General features: G+C 45.0%; 1 protein-coding gene across 5 annotated transcripts in view; it reads left to right on the top strand.

The window, feature by feature from the left end:
* Positions 1-5,966: 5,966 nt before the first annotated feature.
* The window catches only part of Esr2 (estrogen receptor 2), a 51,179-nt gene continuing 35,673 nt past the window's right edge, over positions 5,967-21,472 (top strand). For 3 of the 5 annotated variants that reach the window (XM_032908761.1, XM_032908760.1, XM_032908762.1), the window contains exons 1-2: positions 15,128-15,546; positions 16,521-16,693. In XM_032908761.1, the coding sequence (XP_032764652.1) occupies positions 15,128-15,546; positions 16,521-16,693 (592 nt within the window). Of the gene's footprint in view, positions 6,153-15,093; positions 15,547-16,520; positions 16,694-21,472 lie in introns of those variants that run through there. The other 2 variants (XM_032908759.1, XM_032908758.1) reach the window with 2 other exon arrangements.

Here is a 21,472-nt window from a genome sequence, read left to right as displayed (position 1 = left end):
CTCCCTCCCTTCCTCCCTCCCTTCCTCCCTCCCTTTCCTTTCTCCCTTCCTTCCTCTTTTCTTCCTTTCTTCCCGTTTGTCTATCTTTCTTTTCTTTTTGGATTTTCAAGACAGGGTTTCTCTGTATAGCCCTGACTGTCTTGGAATACACTTTGTTGACCAGGCCGGCCTGGAACTCACAGAGCTCTACCTGCCTCTCCCTCCTGAGTTCTGGGATTAAAGGTGCCCACGTTGGTCTGGGCAGTGGAGAGGATCCCGCCATTGAGGATGATCATCACCAACGCCAACGAAGGTGTTAAACTCCACTGCTGTGGCTTCTACCGCTTCGGATCCTCCCGAAACAGACCAAGTTATATCCACAGAGTGTGGAATAGTTCCCATCCTATGCCTTAGAGCAGAAGAGAGCATCTCAGGATCCGAATCCTCCAGCTACACACAGAACAGAAAGACCAACACTCCAAAGGCGTGCCTTCACGTGATTCCTGCCTAGCAGTTATCTTTTTTTTTTAGGGTCCCTCCACCCTCTTCAGTGCTTTGTATTAGATTTTTCTCTCTTGCCTTGAACAGTCTTTTGTTTGTTTTACTTCTTTGATTATTTCTTAGAGAAACATCCTCAGCTTTTCCGAATTGATCCCTTTGTGAATGCCTGAATGGGCAAAGTGGGTGCTGTGGGATTGCAGAGGATGCCAGAGACACAAGATGACAGCGCAGTCGGTGTCAAAGTTGGGCTGCACACTGCAGGGAGCTGGGTGCACTTCCGGAGGGCCGATGTCTGTAGAGGCAGGGCGGATGGAGCCAGTGCTGTCTTTTTTTTTTTTAAGATCCAATTGATAAGATATGATTGCCCACCTAAACATACAAAGCCTGGTACCATCCATCCCTTAAGAACATTCATAACAACCTGTAAATACACAGAGCGGAATCCTAATGTCACCGGCCACGGCTTCTCTCCCTCTCCTTCCTGTCTCTTCTCCCTTTCCGTTCCAGTCTCTCCCCTTCCTTCAAACTTTTCTCCCTCCCATTCTTCCATCTCATCCAATGACAGGCCTCCTTCTATCCTGTACCTGTCCCTCACCTGTATTTTACAAATTCAATAGGGAGAAGGAGAAGAAGTCACCTGAGTCCTGAGTATGTGACTGGGCAGCTGTCCTTGGGTCAGTGGAATTAGCATCAAAATACAGATAACTCCAGGACACACCACAACATTTCCCCACTTTTGTCCAGTTAAAAGTCTTTTTGCTTATATATAAATTGAATACAATTATTACCATTGTACAATTTATAAAACATAAGATACACTCAGCACCCAGTCCATCAATTTGCCCATTAACTAAAGCACCTTGTCATCTACCCTAAAAGACTATAATTCTATGCCTGACATATCTTGATTTGAGATCTTTTGCCATCTGGCCATCTGAAAAACCACCCTTTCAAATTTATTATCTTTCTCAATGCTAAACAGCTTGGGTTGTCTATGAGACTACCCGTCTTCAACCATGTCAGAAATCTGAGAATGACCAAATATCTATACACATAGGAAGCCTAACACAGCTTCCAGAACTGAGAGGTTGTAGAGACAATTCCCCACTAGCACACTCCTCTGTTAGCAACATGTGAGCGCAAATCTTTTGAAGCAGGCAGAACATCTTCAGAGAAGAGGCAGGGCGGGACAGTGGCGAATCTGCTTTTGTGCCTCCTTACAGAATATATCTGTTATAAATAGGGTCTTTACGTTCTCCACTGTCGCCCACGTCATGCTCCAAGTTAATCTAGTTAGAGTCATCATGAGCACCGGCCGATAGACAAAATATCCATTCATTACAAAGTGGTGCATGTTCTGGGAGTGCAGCTCCGTGACAGAGCAGGCGCACAAGATCGTCGAAGCCCCAGTCTCACTCCTTAGCACCAAAAACCAGCAGCAAAAGCAAGCTATTGAGCTGGTGCTGCTCATCATACGTAACACAATTGAGTTTTAATAATTCGTGCTTTGCTCCTGAAGGTTTACTTAGGGTAGCGGAGACCTTTTCCTGTCACACCACGTGATCGCTTTGCTAGGCGCCTTGGGGATGAGACAGAGACAAGCTTGTGACCCTGCTAAGCATCGCTGTTACCACAGGTTCCAGGGTGCCTTTTGGTCTAACCATTGGCATCCACTGTCTCATGCGTCCCTTCGGTTTTTTTTTTTTTTTTGGTCGTGGCTCAGGTAGACTGGAGGATAATCACCCTTCTTACCGTCATTTAAGCAGACAAAGAACCCATTATCCTTCCTGACGGACAGGGTGAGTCAGAGGCAATTTCCTCTCCTCTGTTGATTCTCTTTGCTTCAGATGTTCCGCAATGATACGTCTGTGTAATGAGCAGTAAGCTGTGGGTGTTTGAGGGTCTTTGAAGCGAGAACATGCTGCCCCCGTGAGCAGGGCACTTTCTGAGGAAGCGTCACCCAGCCCAGGGCTCCACTTCTGGCACTGAGTGAATGGAAAGAGGTGCTAAGGAGGGTTTTGTCTGTAGGGGGAGGCATCGAGGTTCTGCATAGAGCAAACCTTGAGTCAGCTTTATTGCTGATCCATTGTAGACACGTGGGGATTTGTTGCTGTTACTGTTTTAATTTTGTTTGTTTTTTGTTTTTTGTTTTTTTTTTTCCAGACAGGGTTTCTTTGTGTAGCCTTGGTTGTCCTGGAACTTTGTAGACCAGGCTGGCCTCTAACTCATAGAGATCCTCCTGCCTCTGCCTTCTGAGTGTCAGGATTAAAGGCGTGGGCCATCACCATCTGGCTTTTGTAGATGTGCTTTAAACAGACACAGGACAGGACTTTAAGGCTAGGTCCTGGGTTCAAATCTTTCTCAGTCACTCACAAGCTGTGTGATCTTAGGTAGGTCACTAAATCTTCATGGATATCCGTTTTCTCATCCATAAATTGGAATAGTTAATGATTGAGCATACTCTATGGACAGACACGACAAGGGGATTCCATATTTGAATTTGGAAGCAACTTGGGCTGCATACTGAGTTCAAGGCTAGCCTGTGTTACATAACGAGACTCTTCTAAAAAATTAAAAAATAAAAAGGAAGGGAAAGAATGTGTTTTATATAGCAATTGTCTATAAAATAAAACATATACAGGCATTGGTTAGTTTTTTTTTTTTTTTGTCAACTTGACACAAAGCTACAGTCACCCAAGAAGAGCTAACTTCAACTGAGAAAATGCCTCCATAAGACGGCCTGTAGGCAAACCTGTGGGCTATTTTCTTGGTTAATGGTTGATGGGGGAGGGCACAGCCCATTGTAGATGGTTCCAGACCTGGGCAGGTGGTTCTGGGTTGTAAATGACAGCAGGGGGGCAAGCTGGGAGATGCGAGTCTGTAAGCAGCACCCCAACATTGTCTCCCATCAGCTCTGGTCTCCAGGTTCCTGCTTTGACTCCCTTCGTTAGGGATGACAAATTGTAAACTGAAGGGAACCTTCTCCTCCCCAAGTGGCTTTTGACCATGGGGTTTTTCACAGCAATGGAAATCTACCACGTGTGCGTGCGCGCGCGCACACACACACACACACACGCACACACGAAAGCATCATGTCCATCACTGGCCACTGTGTATAAAATCCACGATTGCTACTGGGCTTCTTTTTCATCTTGTAGCTTCGCATACTGGCTGTAAGCTCTGTGAGCCTCTGTTCCTCATCCGGAAGGTGGAGCCGGTATCGCCTGCGTCTTGGAGCTGGGATAAGGGTTAAGTGGGCTGCTGTGCAGCCTGGCGTGGTATAGATACTTTGATAGATGTCAGCTTTCTCCCTCTCACACCACCTTTCCCTGCCTCTTGGCTCTGGGTTGAGATTCCTTCGCCGATGTTCCACTCTAGATGATTTTTAAAATTAAAAATGAATACATTGTGTGTGTATGTAACGTGTGTGTGAATGTGTGTGCGCACACGCCACTCGCTTCGGGTGGCAGTCAGGGTAACCTTTGGGAGTTGGTTCCCTTCTCTCGTTCCATTTTAAAAAAATTTAGTTATTTATTTTTATGTCTATGGGTGTTTTGCTGGCATGGGTGTAAGTCGATGTACCATATATGCGCCTAGTGACTGGAGGTCACAAGACAGTATTGGCTCCCCTGGGACCGGCGTTACAGGCAATTGTGAGCCACCCTGTGGGTGCTGGAATTGAGCCCAGACCTTATGTAAACCCTTTCGCTTTCCTTGGGTTCTGTGGACTAAACTCGGTCTGTCAGACTAGCTTGGCTGGTCCATTTATTGGTTGAGCCATCCTGGCCTCCCTCCGGATGAATCTTGTTAACAAGTACCATTAAATGAACTGATTGTTTAAGACCTCTACTTCAACTTTGCTACCCAAGGCAGGAGGAGGAAGGACTGAGTGATACAGGACACACAGACACACGGGAAAGGGTACAGGGACGTGCAGACTGGGGAGTACCAATCTAACCCTTTCCTTTCCTCACCAGAATGGTCTCAGTAGGTAGCCCCTTTCCTGTCCACTCTACCTTTCCTAACTCTCAAGGATGACATTTTACCTTATAAATGGGGAAGAGTACAGGATTCTTAGCTTAACTGAAACGTGCACATAAGACGATGGGGGCAGTGAGGCTTTCGGCAGCCTTTGCTCGTAGTTTTTAAAGTAGGTTCTTCTCCACATGTGTAGTCTGTGGTGCCTACCTGTGGGACTCATAAACCCAGGCCTCAGGAAGGTCCCCGAAGGCATTTTGGTTACACCCGAAATGTTGAGGTTGGCGTTGTACAAGTTTCCCTCCAAATACCCCTTGGTTTTCTTCTATTACATTTCCATCCATCAAGAAACACATTCCGGGCCTGAAGAGACAGCTCAGCTGTTAAGATAGCAACATCTTAAGATAGTTATGTGCTCTTGCATAGAAGCTGAGTTCTGCCCCAGCACCCATGCCCAGGAGGGAATCCCTCACCTATATTCTCCGTGGGCATCTGCACGCTTGCGCACAAGCCCACGTGTGCATAATTTAAAAGATAAAAAGTAGATCTTTGAAACCCTTCATAAACGCCCCATGGTGTGTGCGGATGGCCTGACCACTAATTAGGTACACGAGTGACACCAGGTCATTTGTTTTCCTTTTAACTTTTGCCACCACAGACTGCCTTAAAGCCAATTGTTTCTTCAAAAAAACAAAACTAAGGCGTGATCCCCTGCCTTTGTAGAGTAGGGTCACTTCCAGGTTAACGCTGTGGAGCTGGGAGGATCAGAGCTGCCATCCGGGGGCGCCAGAGACCCTCTGGGCCAAGGAAGAGAGGAGCCCTGTAAAAGCGCAGGCAGATTTTCTTCAGGTGAATTCCCTCGTTTTTTTTTTCTCTCCTCTTCCATCGCCAGCCGCTGGTAGACACGCATTCAAACCTCCGCCTCCAGCCCTTGCCTTTCTGGGGCTCAAGCTAACACTCCCTGGAAAGGGATCTGATTTCATTACTCCGTTATTACTGCTTATTTCGGTGCTGTTATCAGAACCCGGGGCCTGGCCCATGCTTCTTAAGGAGAGTTGTCAGACCTAAGCATTTAATGACACGCGCGTGGGTCAAAGTATGGAAACAAGATGAAGTGTGGTCCCTGGACGCACGCAGTCAAGTCCAGAATTCCTGGGGATCTGGTTAGAAATTCCCATTCCCGGGCTCCATCTCGGTTCTCCATCGTCAGTCTCTTGGAAGGGGGGTGTCCCTAGTGGATGACTGTGAAGAGGCTGGAGGTCGACATCCAGTGGATCCGGTTGCGCGGCGCGGGAGTGACTGAGATCTCCGGCTCCCGGTTTGTGGTCACGTGGACTTCTTAGCTACCCTCCCACACTCTTTTCTAGGTCTTTAAAAGACGCACTAACATCCGTTAGTCGTGGGTAATCTTTGCAGCTTCTCCAGCTGCTGGCCTTTTTGAAACGCACTCTTAGGTCCCTGCCTTCTGCGAGGCTTCTAGAATCAGCCACCTCTTGAAACTTCTTGGTGGGGAGCTGGCCCAGGGGGAGCGGCTGGTGCTGCCACTGGCATCCCTAGGCATCCGGGTCTGCAATAAAGTCTGGCAGCCACTGCAGGGCTGAGCGACAACCAGTGGCTGGGAGTCCCGCTCTGTGGCTGAGGAAAGCACGTGTCTGCATTTAGAGAATGCAAAATAGAGAATGTTTACCTGCCAGGTAAGTGTCCCTTTGCTCATTGTGAGGCTTAGTTGAATTTGTGGGAGGCCAGCAGAGTTTAGAACAATACAGCGTCTGGGGCTGGGGGATAGATGCAACTCTACTGAACACTACCGGAAACGGAAATTTTATTGACTTTTGGATTTTTTTGTGTATGAATATAATTATCCTTTTAAAGGAAGAAAATTCCTGTGATTTTCCTAGCAGTGGATAAGATGATGAATCTTCTTCCTTGAGTATTGTGGACCTGGGAAGCTGTGTCTATCTCAGGCAGGTGATCCTGGCTTGAATCCTTAGTAGTGTCAGAAATGGAGTTTGACTTCTTCCCTGGATAGTCAGAGAGAGAGAGAGAGAGAGAGAGAGAGAGAGAGAGAGAGAGAGAGAGAGAGAGAGGGGGAGGAGAGAGAGAGGGAGGGAGAGAGAGAGACAGAGAGAGACAGAGAGAGACAGAGAGAGAGACAGAGAGAGAGAGAGAGAGAGAGAGAGAGAGAGAGAGAGAGAGAGAGAGAGAGAGAGAGAGAGAGAGAGAGAGAGAGAGAGAGAGAGAGAAAATCTGACTTCTCTTAAGTGCGGGAGAGAAATCTCACTGTTGCTTCTTCCAGATTATTTGTGGTGACTATTTCATAGTGGAAGGAGGAAATCAGGTCAAGTGAATACTGTTGGTTTTGTGTGTGTGTGTGTGTGTGTGTGTGTGTGTGTGTGTGTGTGTGTGTGTAAAACAAAGCTATGAATCTGAGCGATATTAAGAAAGCAAGCCTGGTGATTTTACTTAGGATTTAGAAGGCAGGTTTCTGTTTGGCACATAGTACCCTGGAGGAAAGATTTTTATGTCTTGTTCTATTTCAAGTGTTTTTGTGAGCATTCCACTTGAAATTTCATTGTTCCTGTGATGATCCGGCTCACGGTGGCTATTTCCTCTCTCTCCGTGTAAATGTTATTTAAAGAGTGAAAGGAGAGATTAGAAAGTGGATATATATTGACAACAAGGAGGATGTAATAGGGAGCTTCACTTTCCAGGACAAGGCTCTACAGCAGGGATTCTCAACCTGCGGGTCTCCACCCCCTTGAGAACCCTTGACCTTCAAAGACATTTACATTGCAATTCATAACAGTAGCAAAACTACAGTTATGAAGTGGCAACGAAACTAATTTTGTGGTTGGAGGTCACAATAACAGGATGGATTGTGTTAAAGGGATTGCCCCAGTAGGAAGGCTGAGACCCACTGTTCTCCAGACATTCTATCTGAAGTAAACGATGAGGGTTTATCAGTAAGTGATAAAGCAGGAATTTTAGGGTTCCATTTTATGTTCATAGTTGTCTAGATGAATCTGAAACTTTTATGTAAAGAGCAGTTTTAAAGGCAACACTTTAAGTCTTGTTCAAGATATATAAATGTTTGAAATTAACAAAAAGCAGGTAGAAGACAATTTCAAGGTGGGTCTGAGGAACCCAAATGGATCTAGTCAGATTTGATATCTCTCAGAATTTACTTTTAATATAAAAAATGTGAAATTTAGTACTAAATTCAACATATCAAATATATAAACTAGCACTTAATGGGCCCTATGTCTCCTTTTAAAGGCAAAAGCACTGTCTTATTAAATGTGTATCAAACAGGCAACGACTTAAAATATATTTCATTTTAAAATTTTAGCTGATGTTTTGAGTCATTTTATGGAATGATTAGAAAGTGATTATATAAAATCCCGAGGAATAAATTCCAATCATTTCTAGGTAAGTTGTTTCAATTATGTATGCAAAGCCCTTGAAGCCTGACCCTTTGGTTATTAGACTTCATAATTCAGGGTTTATTTAGTACATTGTTATAGAAATTTGAAAAAGTGATCCGTATTGCAGTATTGTTTACAGACAGTTTGCCTTTAAGCTTTTAAAAGAAAGACCACTGAAAGATTCATGATAGAGAAGAGTCAGCTTTTTCTCATTTTCTGAAGATACACATTCAGTTTTAACGAGTTGCCTGTAAGTTCCTTATTAGTGGTCAGTTTTATGATTGTTTTAGGGTAAGTTTTCTTTGTTCCATGAAATTGATTGAGGGCCTTAATACTTTTCTTCCGAAAAGGCACGTGCAGAGGTAATAACTGCTGAGCAGAAGCACGCAGGAAGAATGTGTGAGGCTTAAGAGGTGTCTCTAAGGGGCGGGGGATGTAGGCCACTTGGTATGGCCTTTCTAGCTAGCACAAAGCCCTGACCTCTAGCCACAGAACCATATGAATCAATCATGGTGGTCCTTGCCTATAATCTTAGAGCTCGAAATATGGAAGCAGGAGGATCAGGAGTTTAAGGACAGCGTTGGCTACATAGCAATTTTTATGCCAGCCTGGACTGCATGAGACCTTGCCTTAGAAAAGGAAAGAGGAAGAAGAGAAATGTCTTTATACATATTTTTCGTGTCCATGGAATTCTCTCTGGTGTGTGGGTGTGGGTTTTTACTTTGATGGGGAGCACAGGTGTGGGATGTGTGGAGGGGGTGCTTTGTGGAGGGGATGGGCAGCTGGAAGAAGAATGGAGATGGCCTGTGGAAGCTGTCCTCATCGGCAGGCCCAAGATCTGGTCCTCACAGGAGGTGGTAACTTCTCTGTACACGCAGAGCAGGCCAGGTGCTAAGAGCCCAGCTGTCCAGACTGCTTGAGGTGATAGATTTCTGCCAAACAGAAGTTTTAAAAAGAGGAAAATTCAGAAGCAAAAGCCCTCACAATCAGAAAGCATTTTATTTTAAATTGTCTAGGAATCCTGACCATCTTGAGAGGTGTGCCCAGTGGCACGTCAGTGGGCCAGCTTCGACCTCTTCACAGAACAATGAGACCTTGTGGAATGTTCTCCCTCGCGCCGCCTCCTCTCTTCCCCAGAGCGCTGGGAAACTGTGCATTCCAGAGTATTTTCCCATTTCTACTGAGGACGACAGGAAAGTCTGAGGCATTTAGGTGACTTGTCTAAGACCTCACTTTTATTCATTGTGGAGTCCCGGATCCGATGTGCTCTGTGCACCAGAATACACACGAATACGGCTGGATGGTTATTGACGTCTATTATTCTGCTAGATATGTAGGTCTGTCTACTTGTTTTGGAATGTCATGCTATTTCCAGGGCCAACCCTTTTCTTCTCATAAAGCCACTGTCCAAGATTTAGGGGTCTTAAAAAGTTATTTATTTTTTCGCTTAAGATCCAAAAATGTGTTTTTCCTGACCAGTACCTCAGCCCACCACACATAAGCCTGTGTGTACAAAAGCCTTTCTGAGGTTGGGACTTAGGAAGAAAAGATCTTTCATGGGTGATCATGTTACCATTCATCCTAGATGTCACTGACAGATAACTGTGATATGAATCCGGACGGATCAGAAGATATTCAGCCAGAGGGCAACCTTAGTTCTAGTAACCGTCCATCAACAATACTGACTCTCAACAATCCTGGTTCTCAACAATACAGACTGTCCTGGGACTTGGTAGGAAACCTAGAGCAGTGGATTAGCGATAGAGGCAGGTGAGATCTCTGTTTTCTAGGCAGTGTCACTGTGGCAGTTTGTTGGTAGCCTGAGTGATCTCGTCACTTGCCCTTGCCTGGCTTGTACCTGACAGGGCCATTTGAACTGTGGACCTGAGGGTGAGTTTCGGCTGCAGGTGATAAGGATAACGGAATCAGTTATCAGTTATCTGCTGCGTTTAAGCTTTGCAGTCACTTACCAGCTGGATCAAGGAAAGTGGTATTTTTTTTCTTCAAGTTCATATATGTTTGCACACATATGTGTATGTGCATGTATGCGTGAGCCAGAGGACAACCGCCGGCGCTGTTCTTCTTCAGGCACTGTCCATCTTGAAAAGAATTAAATTTATCAGCATTTAAATGTTCTGTGTATTTATATATATGGATATATGTACGTGCATGTATGTGCATATATGCATGTGGTACCTGTGGAGGCCAGAGGAAGGGGTCAGATCCTCTGGAGCTGGAGTTACAGGCAATGCTAGCCACTTGATACAGATGCTGGGAACTGAGCCTGGTCATCTGAAAGGGTAGCAAGTATCTTAGCTGCTGAGCCATCTGTCCAGGCCACTTTGATTTATTATTATTATCTTTATCATTGTTGCTGTTTTGTGTGTGTATGTGTGTATGTATATATGTATGTATATATGCATGTATATGTATATATGTATGCATGTATATATGTATGTATATATGCATGTATATATGTATTTATATATGCATATGTATGTATATATGCATGTATATGTATATATGCATGTATATATGTATGTATATATGTATGTAGGCATGCATGATGTCTATTAGAGTATGGGTATATGCATACCATAGCTCTGTATGTGTCTGGAGGTTAGAGGACAACTTTTCTCTCATTTTTCTGTGGATTCTGGTGATCAAACTCGGTCAGCTTGGGAAGCAAATGATTTTACCCACTGGGCCATCTCACTTGATTTCTTGAGACAGGGTCTCTCATCCGTCGTGCAGCTCTTTACGTGGATTCTTCCTCAACCCAGGTACTTCATGCTTCTTAAAGGCCCGATGAAGGGGCTGGGCAGACAGCTCAGAGGTTAAAAGCCCTTGCTGCTTTTTCAGAAGACCAGGGTTTGATTCCCAGCACCTACATGGGGGCTCACCACCATTTGTGACTCCAGCTCCAGGAGATCTTCTGGTTTCTTTGGGTACCAGATACACAGTGCACAGACATCCTCAGACAAAACACCCATACACAGAAAATAAGAATACGTAAATCTTAAGTAAGAGGCTGGATAAGAAGAAAACAGCAGAGGGGTCAGACAGTTGCTACTAGAGGTTACAGATGAAAGTTCGGTGCAGCCCACTGAACTTGGGATGCTGGAGTGCTAACTACACTCCTCTTAGAGATGGAAAGCTAAGGGCCTGGGATTCACTGAGACCTTCTTTGATCACAGTGCTAAAACTTTATCAAACCATTTAATTATATTTTTGTTTGCTTTGTATTATCTTGAAGTCCTTTGCTCGAATTTGTTTGAGATTTACTCTTCTCTTGGCTTACAATTTCTAGATTTAATTCATTTTCATATGACGATTCAGAGTACCATGTTTGTTCTGTATGGAGGTTTACACTTTGAAAGATTTGGTGGCATCTTTCTGTTTTTCTTTTTGTTGGTTGACTTTCTTTTTTCCAAGACAGAGTCACAGGACATAGCTCTAGGTGGCCTGGCACTCCATCTGCAGAACAAGCTGGGCCCAAATGTGCAGCCATAACTCACGCCTCTGCTGCTCCAGGACTGGGAATGCAGACTCATACCCGGCTCATTTCAGTAACATTCTGTGTGAGAAGGGCTGTAAAGGGCTGGGCTCTACTAGGGCAGTGTTCGCCTGGCATGCCAGCAACCCTGGGCTAGATCCACAGCACCACAAGCGAAGGGTATGGTTGTACACAACTGTAATGGCAGACCTGGGGAGGTGGACGAGTTCAAGGTTCTCCTTAGTAAGAGAGCAAGTTCAACACCTACCTGGGTTACATGAAACACTGCCTCAACAAACAAACAAACAAACAAAGGTAGGACTGGAGAGGTGATCCAGTGACTACACGTGTAACCACGAGGACCAGAGTTCTAACCCCAGCAGCAGTGTAACAAGCTAGATATCCCTTGCTTGCAGTTTCAACTCCAGCAGGGATGGAGACAGGAGAGTCTGGAGGTTTTGGCTTACAGCCTAGCAGAGAAAAACTTGAGATCTCGGAAGGAGAGGAAATGGACAGGGGGTGGCAGAGAAGGGCACCCAACATGTGCGTATACAGATGCACGTGTCTGCACATATACAGGTGCACACACACACACACACACACACACACATAAATAAATATATAAATCTTTAAAAAAGAAAGGTAGCATGTAGACCATAATGACTGTACTCATTTTTTTGGACATAATTTTTATTTGTTAAATTGGAACTTCTATTTTGTCTTTTTATACTTTTTAGTCTTTTTATACTTTTTATAATGTTCAAGAAATTTAAATTTTAACACCACCTCCAAATTTTGTGTATAAATACAATTGTTATGCATGCCAAGAGCTTATGTATTTCACTCTCAGTTGATAGAAGGCATGCTGTTTAAATTCTATTGTTCAAGTTCTTTAAATGTGTTTTGACTTGGGATTTGGCAGCATCAGACATGCTCAGGTGATACAGGCAAAAAGTATGCTGAAGCCTGGTCTCAGAGCTGAAATACTGAAGATACGGTACCGTGAGGGCTGGGTTCAGATGGTACTGGCCTCAAGGGACTGCTCAGTGGTTAGGAGCACTTGATGCTTTTCCCTTCTTGTTAGCCACTAAATTTCCCTTACCTTCCAGTCTTTGGATCGTCTCTTCTGTTGGTATAGCAGTCTGGGTCAAACCAGGACATACAGTTATATGATGCCCTCAACAGGGGAAATTTAACACAAAGAAATACTAGCTATAAGAAGAGATAAGTAGGGCTGGAGAGATGGCTCAGAGGTTAAGAGCACTGATTGCTCTTCCTGAGGTCCTGAGTTCAATTCCCAGCAACCACATGGTGGCTCACAGCCATCTATAATGGGATCTGATGCCCTTTTCTGGTTGGTGTGTTTAAAGACAGCTACAGTGTCCTTATACATAATAAATAAATAAATCTTTCTTCTTCTTTTTTTTAAAAGGATAGATAAGTATAAACTATGCAGAGGTTGTTTTAACCAGGGATGAGGGAAAATACCCAAGGAAGGACAATTCTGAAGGGGTTTAGAACTTGTAGGGTAAGGTAAGGTTTGGCCATTAGCTTTCAGTGATGTCAGCTTGTTTAGAGGATCTAGGGTTGCTGCTAAAGCAATATGTCCCCTCTAAAATGCAGTTTAGAGGCTGGCTGCCAGAAACCAGGGCATGCACACAAAGTAGGAACCTGGGTTCCTTCAAGGGCAGAACACACACGGTGCCAGGGTAAAGAGTCTTGTACAGTGGATGACTCTGCAAGTGTTCAACCCTTGGGCCGCTGTCTAGAGAGGTCCCAATGAAAAGGTCATCACTGTGCAGAGCACAAGGTTACTGAGAGTTTTCATTCTGGACCTTTGCCTGGGGCAAGTTCCACCGGATTCTCACCTTCTTACTGCCTGTCTCTACCAGGACCAGAAGTGGAACAAGCCTTTGTCTTGTGGTGTCTCTCTAGCGCCCTCTACTGAGCTTAGTATCGAGCTCAGTTTGGTCTTACAGGACTTCTGTTATTTCATTCATTCATTCATTCATTCATTCATTCATTCATTCATTTATTTCATGGTATAAATCCGATGTTGAAGCTTGCTTTTAAAGTCTAGAAGCAATAGACTGACAGAGTTGCCTGTGGTTAGAAGGACGGTTTATATGATGAATTTCTCGGTTTTGTTATTGTAAATTTACAGCGTATTTGAATATGTTAAGACTATAATAGTCTCACTCACTGATGTACCCCTTTTAGGCTTATTTTTCAGTAACAGCTTACAGTTGACCTTAAGTAGCTCTAGGGAAAAATACCTTTATGCATTTCTCTGCTTTGACATTTAGAAGCAATTTTGTGATAAATGGTTTAAAGTCCTCACGGTTGAGGCCTGGAGAGATGCCTCAGCAGTTAAGAGCACTGGCTTCCATTCCAGACGGCCTGCATTTGATTCAGAGTCCAGGCACCCGAGTGGTGGTTCACCATCATCTGCGACTGCAGTTCAAGGGATTCCTGACACCTCTGTAGGGCCTAGGCATGTGTAGCACACAGACACACAGCAGGCAAAACATCCACATATAAAATAAAATAACATCTTAAAAAATTCTTGTTGTTGACATCAGCAGCAACGGAGTGATGAAGAAGTGAATGGGTGTGTGTGGCTTTGTTGCTACTCCCCTAGGACTTGTTGTTTGTTCAAACTCAGCATGGTGGTAAATTCATATAATCCCAGCACGTGGGAGGGAGGTAGAGGCAGGAGGATCAGAAAATAAGGTCATCTTTGGTGTCTTAAGTAATTTGGGGACCTCGTGGGATGCATAAGAACTTGTCTCAAAAAACAGCCAATAAAATAGAGTGGGAGCTGCACACCGTGCGTTCCCACCCCTCTGCCTGCCATGTTTTCATATACGCCTTCCAGGACTCACTTGTGGTCCTCCACTAATGTGTGTGTGAGTGTCGTTAAGATAACACGGATACTTGAATTAAAAAAACAAACCCAACTGTGTGTGTGTGAGAGAGACAGAGACAGGGAGACGGAGAGAGCGTGGGCACATGGGTGCTCTGGTGTGTGTGTGCCGATGTAGGATAACTCTCAGGGATTTTTCTCTTTCCACTGTGGGTTTTGGAATTCAACTCATGTCTTCAGGCTTGAGTAGCAAACACTTCACCCACTCAGCCCCATTGGCTGCATGTTCCCCCTTCTTCTTTTGTTCTTTTTCCTTTCTTTATTTGAGCTATATTGCAAATATCTCATATATCCTATGCTGTTCTTGAACTCCTGACAAGAGGATGACCTTGGACTTCTGATCCTTCTGCCTCTGCCTCCTGGATATTGGGTTTACAAAGATCTTACACTGGTCGCTGCAACGCTAGGGCTCAAAGTCAAGGCTTCCTGTGTGCGAGGCAAGTACTCTACCAACTATGCTATATTCCTGCCTGCCTGCCTCCCTCTCCTCTCCCCTCCCCTCCCCTCCCTTGTCCTCCCACCCCCTTTCCCTTCCCTACCCTCCTCTCCCCTCCCCTGCCCTCCCCTCCCTTCCACTCCCCTCCCCCCTCCTCCCACCCCCTTCCTTGTTTCTTTCTTTACCAAGACTACATCTCACTCCAAGCAGGCCTGGAACCAGAAACTCCTCTGCCTCAGCCTCCTTGAGTCCTCGGATTATATGGAAGCCCCATTGCCCCTAGCTAAAATGAATACGTCTTAGTCACTCCGGCAGCTTGAACTAACCAGACATCGTTTGCTTTCCTCTGCAGTCATTACACCTGCCCATGAGTCTCTGAGAATATAATGTCCATCCGTACCTCTTCTCACAAGGAGTTTTCTCAGCTGCGACCCTCTGAAGACATGGAGATCAAAAACTCACCGTCGAGCCTTAATTCCCCTGCTTCCTATAACTGTAGCCAGTCCATCCTACCCCTGGAGCACGGCCCCATCTACATCCCTTCCTCCTATGTAGACAACCGCCATGAGTATTCAGCTATGACATTCTACAGTCCTGCTGTGATGAACTACAGTGTTCCCGGCAGCACCAGTAACCTGGACGGTGGGCCTGTCCGACAGAGCACAAGCCCAAACGTGCTCTGGCCAACTTCTGGGCACCTGTCTCCTTTAGCGACCCATTGCCAATCATCGCTCCTCTATGCGGAACCTCAAAAGAGTCCTTGGTGTGAAGCAAGATCACTAGAGCACACCTTACCTGTAAACAGGTAAGTCTTGTAAATCATGGGTGGTGGCATGCTCCTCTCTTTGCAGGTTAGTACGAAGGAAGACGTAAGAAAAGGTCTTTACTTTGCCACCTACATTCTTAGGATACCGGACACATGTTGCTCTGTCCTACTCTGATGTTCCAGTTCTTAAAAAGTTGCGCTTATGGATGAGCACTGTGAAGAGAGTTCACCAGAATGGATAGTCTCTTTATGCAACATAAAACTTAACATCAGTTTGATTTGGGTGAAGGTGTTGAGTTTTAAATGTTTTGTTTATAACAATATTTCCAGTGTTAGAGGAGCCAGGAGCCAGAGGGCCCACCTCAGAGCTAGAGGCATGTTTAACATCCTTGGGACTCTGGGTCTAACCTGCAGCACCCCAAAACCTAGCATCTCTGAGCCCCAAACCGAACCAAAACAACCTTTAAGAAAATACACAATTATTTTTTCTTCCTAATCTTTTCATTTATTGGTAAGAGAAACACATATAAAAACTGTGGGTCCTGTCTTAAGACGAGTGCTTTTAACTCACCCCTCTTTAAAGGGTGAAATGTCTTTTCATCATTTCTAGACTAGCAGTAGATTTACTATCTCTCTCCCCAAAAGAAACAAGTCCTGGTAAAATCAGCCCCTGGGCAGAGTGTGCAGCTGCCCCTGCTGCCCCTGCTGCCCCTCTGCTGGGCTCTTCCTCTGTAGAGCTACTGCTGATCCCAGCCCAGCCTGGAGCTGCCTGCTTTATAGCCTTCCTTCTGAGGACTTGTCCTCACCAGGTGGGCTCTCAAATGTCAGTCACCCCCTGGACGCTGGAGCTCCCAGTGATCTGATATCAGGTTTCCTGGAACATATTTATTCCTAGCCCTGGAAGGCAAAGAGATTAAATTTGGCAAAGCTCGTGCTATTTTTTTTCCTGCAAAGCCCCTCCCCTCTCCTTTGTGTCCTCTGACAATGGCTGTATTCTCTGCCCCCCCCACCAGAGAGACACTGAAGAGGAAGCTTAGTGGGAGCAGTTGTGCCAGCCCTGTTACTAGTCCAAACGCAAAGAGGGATGCTCACTTCTGTGCCGTCTGCAGCGATTATGCATCTGGGTATCATTACGGCGTCTGGTCATGTGAAGGATGTAAGGCCTTTTTTAAAAGAAGCATTCAAGGTATGAGGCTACGATAAATCATTTCTTTAGTAGTCACACCTTAGCTTGCAAGGAGTTTTGCACAGATGATCTGATGTAATGGTCACTGTGGCCTGGCTGCTATACTTCATGAGCTGGAATATTTGTGTGTGGGCATGGGTTGAGTGAGGGTATGTGGGTGCTTGGATCACATGTTTCTACCCCAGAACCTCAAGATTATAGAAGTCAGTTTGTCCCCACATTACCTAACTAGGGGAGGGGGATGTTTAGAAAAGGAGAGAAGATATCTATTTACAACCTTGTAAAGATACTTCTAGGAAAAAAAAATCTGTGCTCATCAGGAGCTCCAAAGCATGTCTGTCTGTCTGTCTGTTCGTTTTGTCCTATGTTTAATATAGGGTATGCTTGTATCATGATGGTGGGCTGGCTCCTGAGGGGAAAAGAATAATTAAAATTTATGGAAATGATCAGGAATTAACTGTAGCAGACTTTGAGAAGTATGTCGTCCTTGGACTCACGGATTGCAATCTCCTAGTTTTGGTCTGACATCAGACTGTCTCCTTGACCTGCCCAGGAGTCTTTGATGGTGGTTACTTACTTGGTGTGCACTTGTTCATGATGTGTTTGCTGTTAATTTGTGTGTGTTGGGGAGGGCATGAGTAGGCCACAGCATAGGTGTGGAAGATCGAAGGACGATGTGCTGAAGTCAGTTCTTTCTTTCTTTCTACTTTGTGGTTCTTGGGGCTCGAATTCAGGCCGTCATGTTGGCAACAAATGCCTTTACCCCAGAGCCTGTGTTGGTTTTTTTTACTCATATTTTTAATAAACTTCAACTGTGTACACCTGGCTTCAAGGCTAGCCAGCCTGACTGTCCTCGACACTTCTCCCTCGCCTGCGCCCCTCTACCTTACCAGCCCTGAAGTACTGAAGTCACTTATTTCTTTTAAAGGTGTTTATTTTTGTGTGTGTGGAAGGGTACATATATGTAGAGAAGTGCAGGTAGACATGTGTGCATGTGTGTGGAGAGGTGTGTGTGTGTAGGCACATGTGTGCACGTGTGTATGCATATGTGTGGAGGTCACAGATAGACATCTGGTATTTTCCTCTATTGCTTTCAATTTTTATTTTTAAAATATCATTTTATGGGCTGGACAGATGGCTCAGAGGTTAAGAGCACTGACTGCTCTTCCAGAGGTCCTGAGTTCAATTCCCAGCAACCATATAGTGGCTCACAACCATCTGTCAAGGGATCCAATGCCCTCTTCTGGTGTGTCTGAGGACAGCTACAATGTACTCATATACTTAAAATAAATAACCAGTTCTTTAAAAAAATTACTTTACTGTATGTGTTTAAGGGTTTAGCCCCATGTGTGTCTGTGTACCACATATGTGCCTGGTGCCCAGGCAGGCCAAAACAGACCATCAGATCACCTGAAACAGGAATTCCAGATGGTTCTGAGCTGCCAGGTAGGTGCTGGGAATTGAACCAGAGTCCTTTGTAAGAGCAGCAAGGGCCCTTAATCACTGAGGCATCTCTCCAGCACTCCTTATCTTTATTTTCTGAACAGCATCTCTCCCTGAGGCCAGAGCTTGCCCCTTGGGCTAGACTGGCTGACAAGGCAAGCTTTCAGAATCCTGATGGCCCAACACTGGGATTGCAAGCATGGGCTTACCTAGCTGTTGGGACTCTGAATTCAAGTCCTCAGGCTTGCACCACGGCAGCTGAGTTACTGAGGTGTCTCCCTGACTCCAAAGTCACTGTCTTATGACCTTCCTTGGCTTGTCTCTGTTCTGTCTCTCTGTCCTCTCCCCTAAGCTTCCTCTCAGGCAATCTCTGCTTCAAGCGATCCTTTTCCGCTCAGTTCCAGTTCTCAACTCACTAACAGCACAGGGGGTACCAGACTGAGAATGACATTTAACTTGTCCATTGATAATTCTAGATAAATAGGACATTTTGCCTCAAGAGAGAAACACCAGTGATATCTGGAGTCCAGAGGCATGAGCCATCTCTCTGTGTGTCACTGAAGTGTACCCTGTACGGATGGCCACCTGTTGGTACTGGCTCCTTCATTTATTAGCCTTACAGCTTTTCCTCCATCCTGTCTCTGCTTCTGTGCACTGGGAGTATTCGTGGAGTGGTAGTGGTGAGATATATTCATTAAGTATTTTTATTTATGATAACTGGAGCAGTAGATTATAAGGCCAGGTCTAGTTCCCCTCTGATAGGAGCAATTCAGATGTTCTGAAATTCAGATTTGAAAGGTTTTTGCTTGTTTGTTTCTTTTAGATGGGTTCACAATGTAGCCTAGAACTCTGCACAGCCCAAGCTAGTCTTAAACTAACAAAAATTATTTACTGAGGCTGGAGAGGTGGCTCGATGAATAGGAGTACTAGCTGCTTTCCCAGAGGACCCAAGTCCAATTTCTAGCACCACACAGGAATACATGTAGTTGTAACACCAATATGTATTTTAAAAAGGATTCATTATTATAGGTGTGTGTGTGTGTGTGTGTGCGCGCGCGTGTGTGCGTGTGTGCTGTGTGCATATGGTCAATGCCATGGTCTGAGTATAGACACCAGAGGCAAACTCTGGTCCCCAGGTCTGCATGGCTGTAAGTTTTGTGGGCTGAGCCAGCTTGCTGGCTCCACCTTACTTTTTGAGACAGGGTCTCTCACTGAAGTTAGAACTCACCATTTGGTTAGCCTGGCAGCCATCATGTTCCAGGGGTCCTCTTGTTTCTCCCTCCCCAGCACTGGGTAATAGACACCCAATGCCCTGCCTCACTTTTCACTAGGTGCTGGGGGACCTTAATCAGCTTTTGTAGCGAGCTCTTTACTGAGCCATCCCTCTGGGCCCCTGAATCCTGTATCTTGCTCAGGCTCCAGAATTACCTCTTTAGGGACTTTCGACCTATTCCAAGTCACTACGCCCTTTGAAAGGAGACTGCTCTCTTTTGATGTGTAGGAAATGCATGTCAGCTCCGAATCTCTGTGGACCTCGAGATAATAGGTGCCAGTTGTTGACAATAAAATTTCCTCTTGGTATTTTTTTCCTATTACATCAACCAGGGTGCCATATCTTAAATTTGCAAAAAGGAAAGTTAATGCCCAGACAATTCCCACTAGTCTTTATGTTTTTGGCATAATTTACAATAATTGAACACTTTTCTCCTCCTCCTTCTCTTCTCCCCTCCCCTCCCCTCCCCTTCTCTGTCTCTGTCTCTCTCTGTCCCCCCCCCCCACACTCTTCTTTTGTTTTTTCAAGACATGGTTTCTTTGTATCCTTGGCTGTCGCTGTCCTAGAACTCTGTAGACCAGGCTAGCCTCAAACTCTGAGATCTGCCTGCCTCTGCCTCCAGAAGCCGTGTGCCACCATGGCTAATTGCTTAGTTTTTTGTGTTTTTTTTGTTTTTGTTTTTTTTTCGGAGCTGGAGACCGAACCCAGGGCCCTGCGCTTGCTAGGCAAGCGCTCTACCACTGAGCTAATTGCTTAGTTTTTGAAAAGGCCCCAGATAAGCCAGGATGTTACTCTAGTAACTTTAGAGGTTGATTGCATTTAACATTCATTCATTCATTCATTCATTCATTCATTCATTCATTCATTTATGAGACAAGGTCCCATGTAGCCTAGGCTGACCTTGAACCCATTAAATCGTCCAATGAAGTTATTGACCATATGATCCTCCACCTCCCCAGGGATCACAGCATCCCTGACTAAGCCCAGTTTATTCGGTGCTGGGAATTGAGCCTGGGGCTTCTTCATGCATGTGAGGCCAGCTCTCTGCCAACTGTGCTATGCCCCCAACTCACACTGTACTTTTTGCCATTTGCCGTTTTTCATGTTTGTAGATTTCAACTTTCCTTGCCAACCTGGTCAGTAAAGCTGCCTGTTCACACCTCAGTGCAGTGGGGCTGTGTGGGCTGGCACCCCATCAGCTCCAGACTTGCTGATCTCTCCACACAGAGAGGCGCCATAAGACACAAGTGCTATCATTTCCCTCCTCGGCTGTGGAGCCCAGAGAAGGGATCAAGGACAGGGGTTCCGATCACTTCGGTCTAGATTAGGGCACGACTTATTTTTAAAAGCTTATTTCTTTCATCCTGTTTCCTTTTGAAATGCTTTCAACAAATATTAGTGGAACTGTGCATTAGACTGTGTGACACAGGAAGACGACACAGTGTATTCTATTTTGTCCGTTGCCGGTGCAAAATTGTTTCTTGAATGATGAATTTGTAAAAAAGCATTGGGCTTATGCCGTGTGTAGAGATTCATATTCTGTACGTGTGGTGATCAGACTTGAGTCTCTCATGCTGTGTGACTAAGCCACCTTAAGCTTGTCCTTACACTTTACTGACAGAGCCATCCCTCCAGGCCTGTGTTCTTCCTTACATCATGCGCTGCCAGGCATTTCCTGTTGTTGAAGGTCCCAAAGTCTTTCTCACAGTCCTTACCATGCAGCCTTATAGATTAATTGCTTTGTCTTTACTGTTGAAGATATTATCGGTTATTTTTATTGTTTCAAATAATGCTAAGATTTACATTTGTTTATAAAACACTGGGAAAACGTTTTCCTCTGTATGTAGTCTCCAAATGGTAAGGTCTGAATATCATGTTAACGTCTAAAGTTTCCACCCACTGTCTCCACTCCTTTTCCCTTTTTGGTGAGCATCTCATAAAACCCAAGCTGTCCTCAAATTTGTGCCTGGCCTTGAACCACCCAAACCCCCTGTTTCCAGCTCCCAAGTGCCTAGATTACACATGTGAGCCATCACAATTGGCTTAACGTTTAAAATTCTTGG

The sequence above is a fragment of the Rattus rattus genome, chromosome 7 (genome assembly GCF_011064425.1).
Source record: "Rattus rattus isolate New Zealand chromosome 7, Rrattus_CSIRO_v1, whole genome shotgun sequence".
Classification (NCBI taxonomy): Eukaryota; Metazoa; Chordata; class Mammalia; order Rodentia; family Muridae; genus Rattus; species Rattus rattus.
Note: the sequence above shows the minus strand (reverse complement) of the source record. Positions and strands in the feature narration are given on the sequence as shown.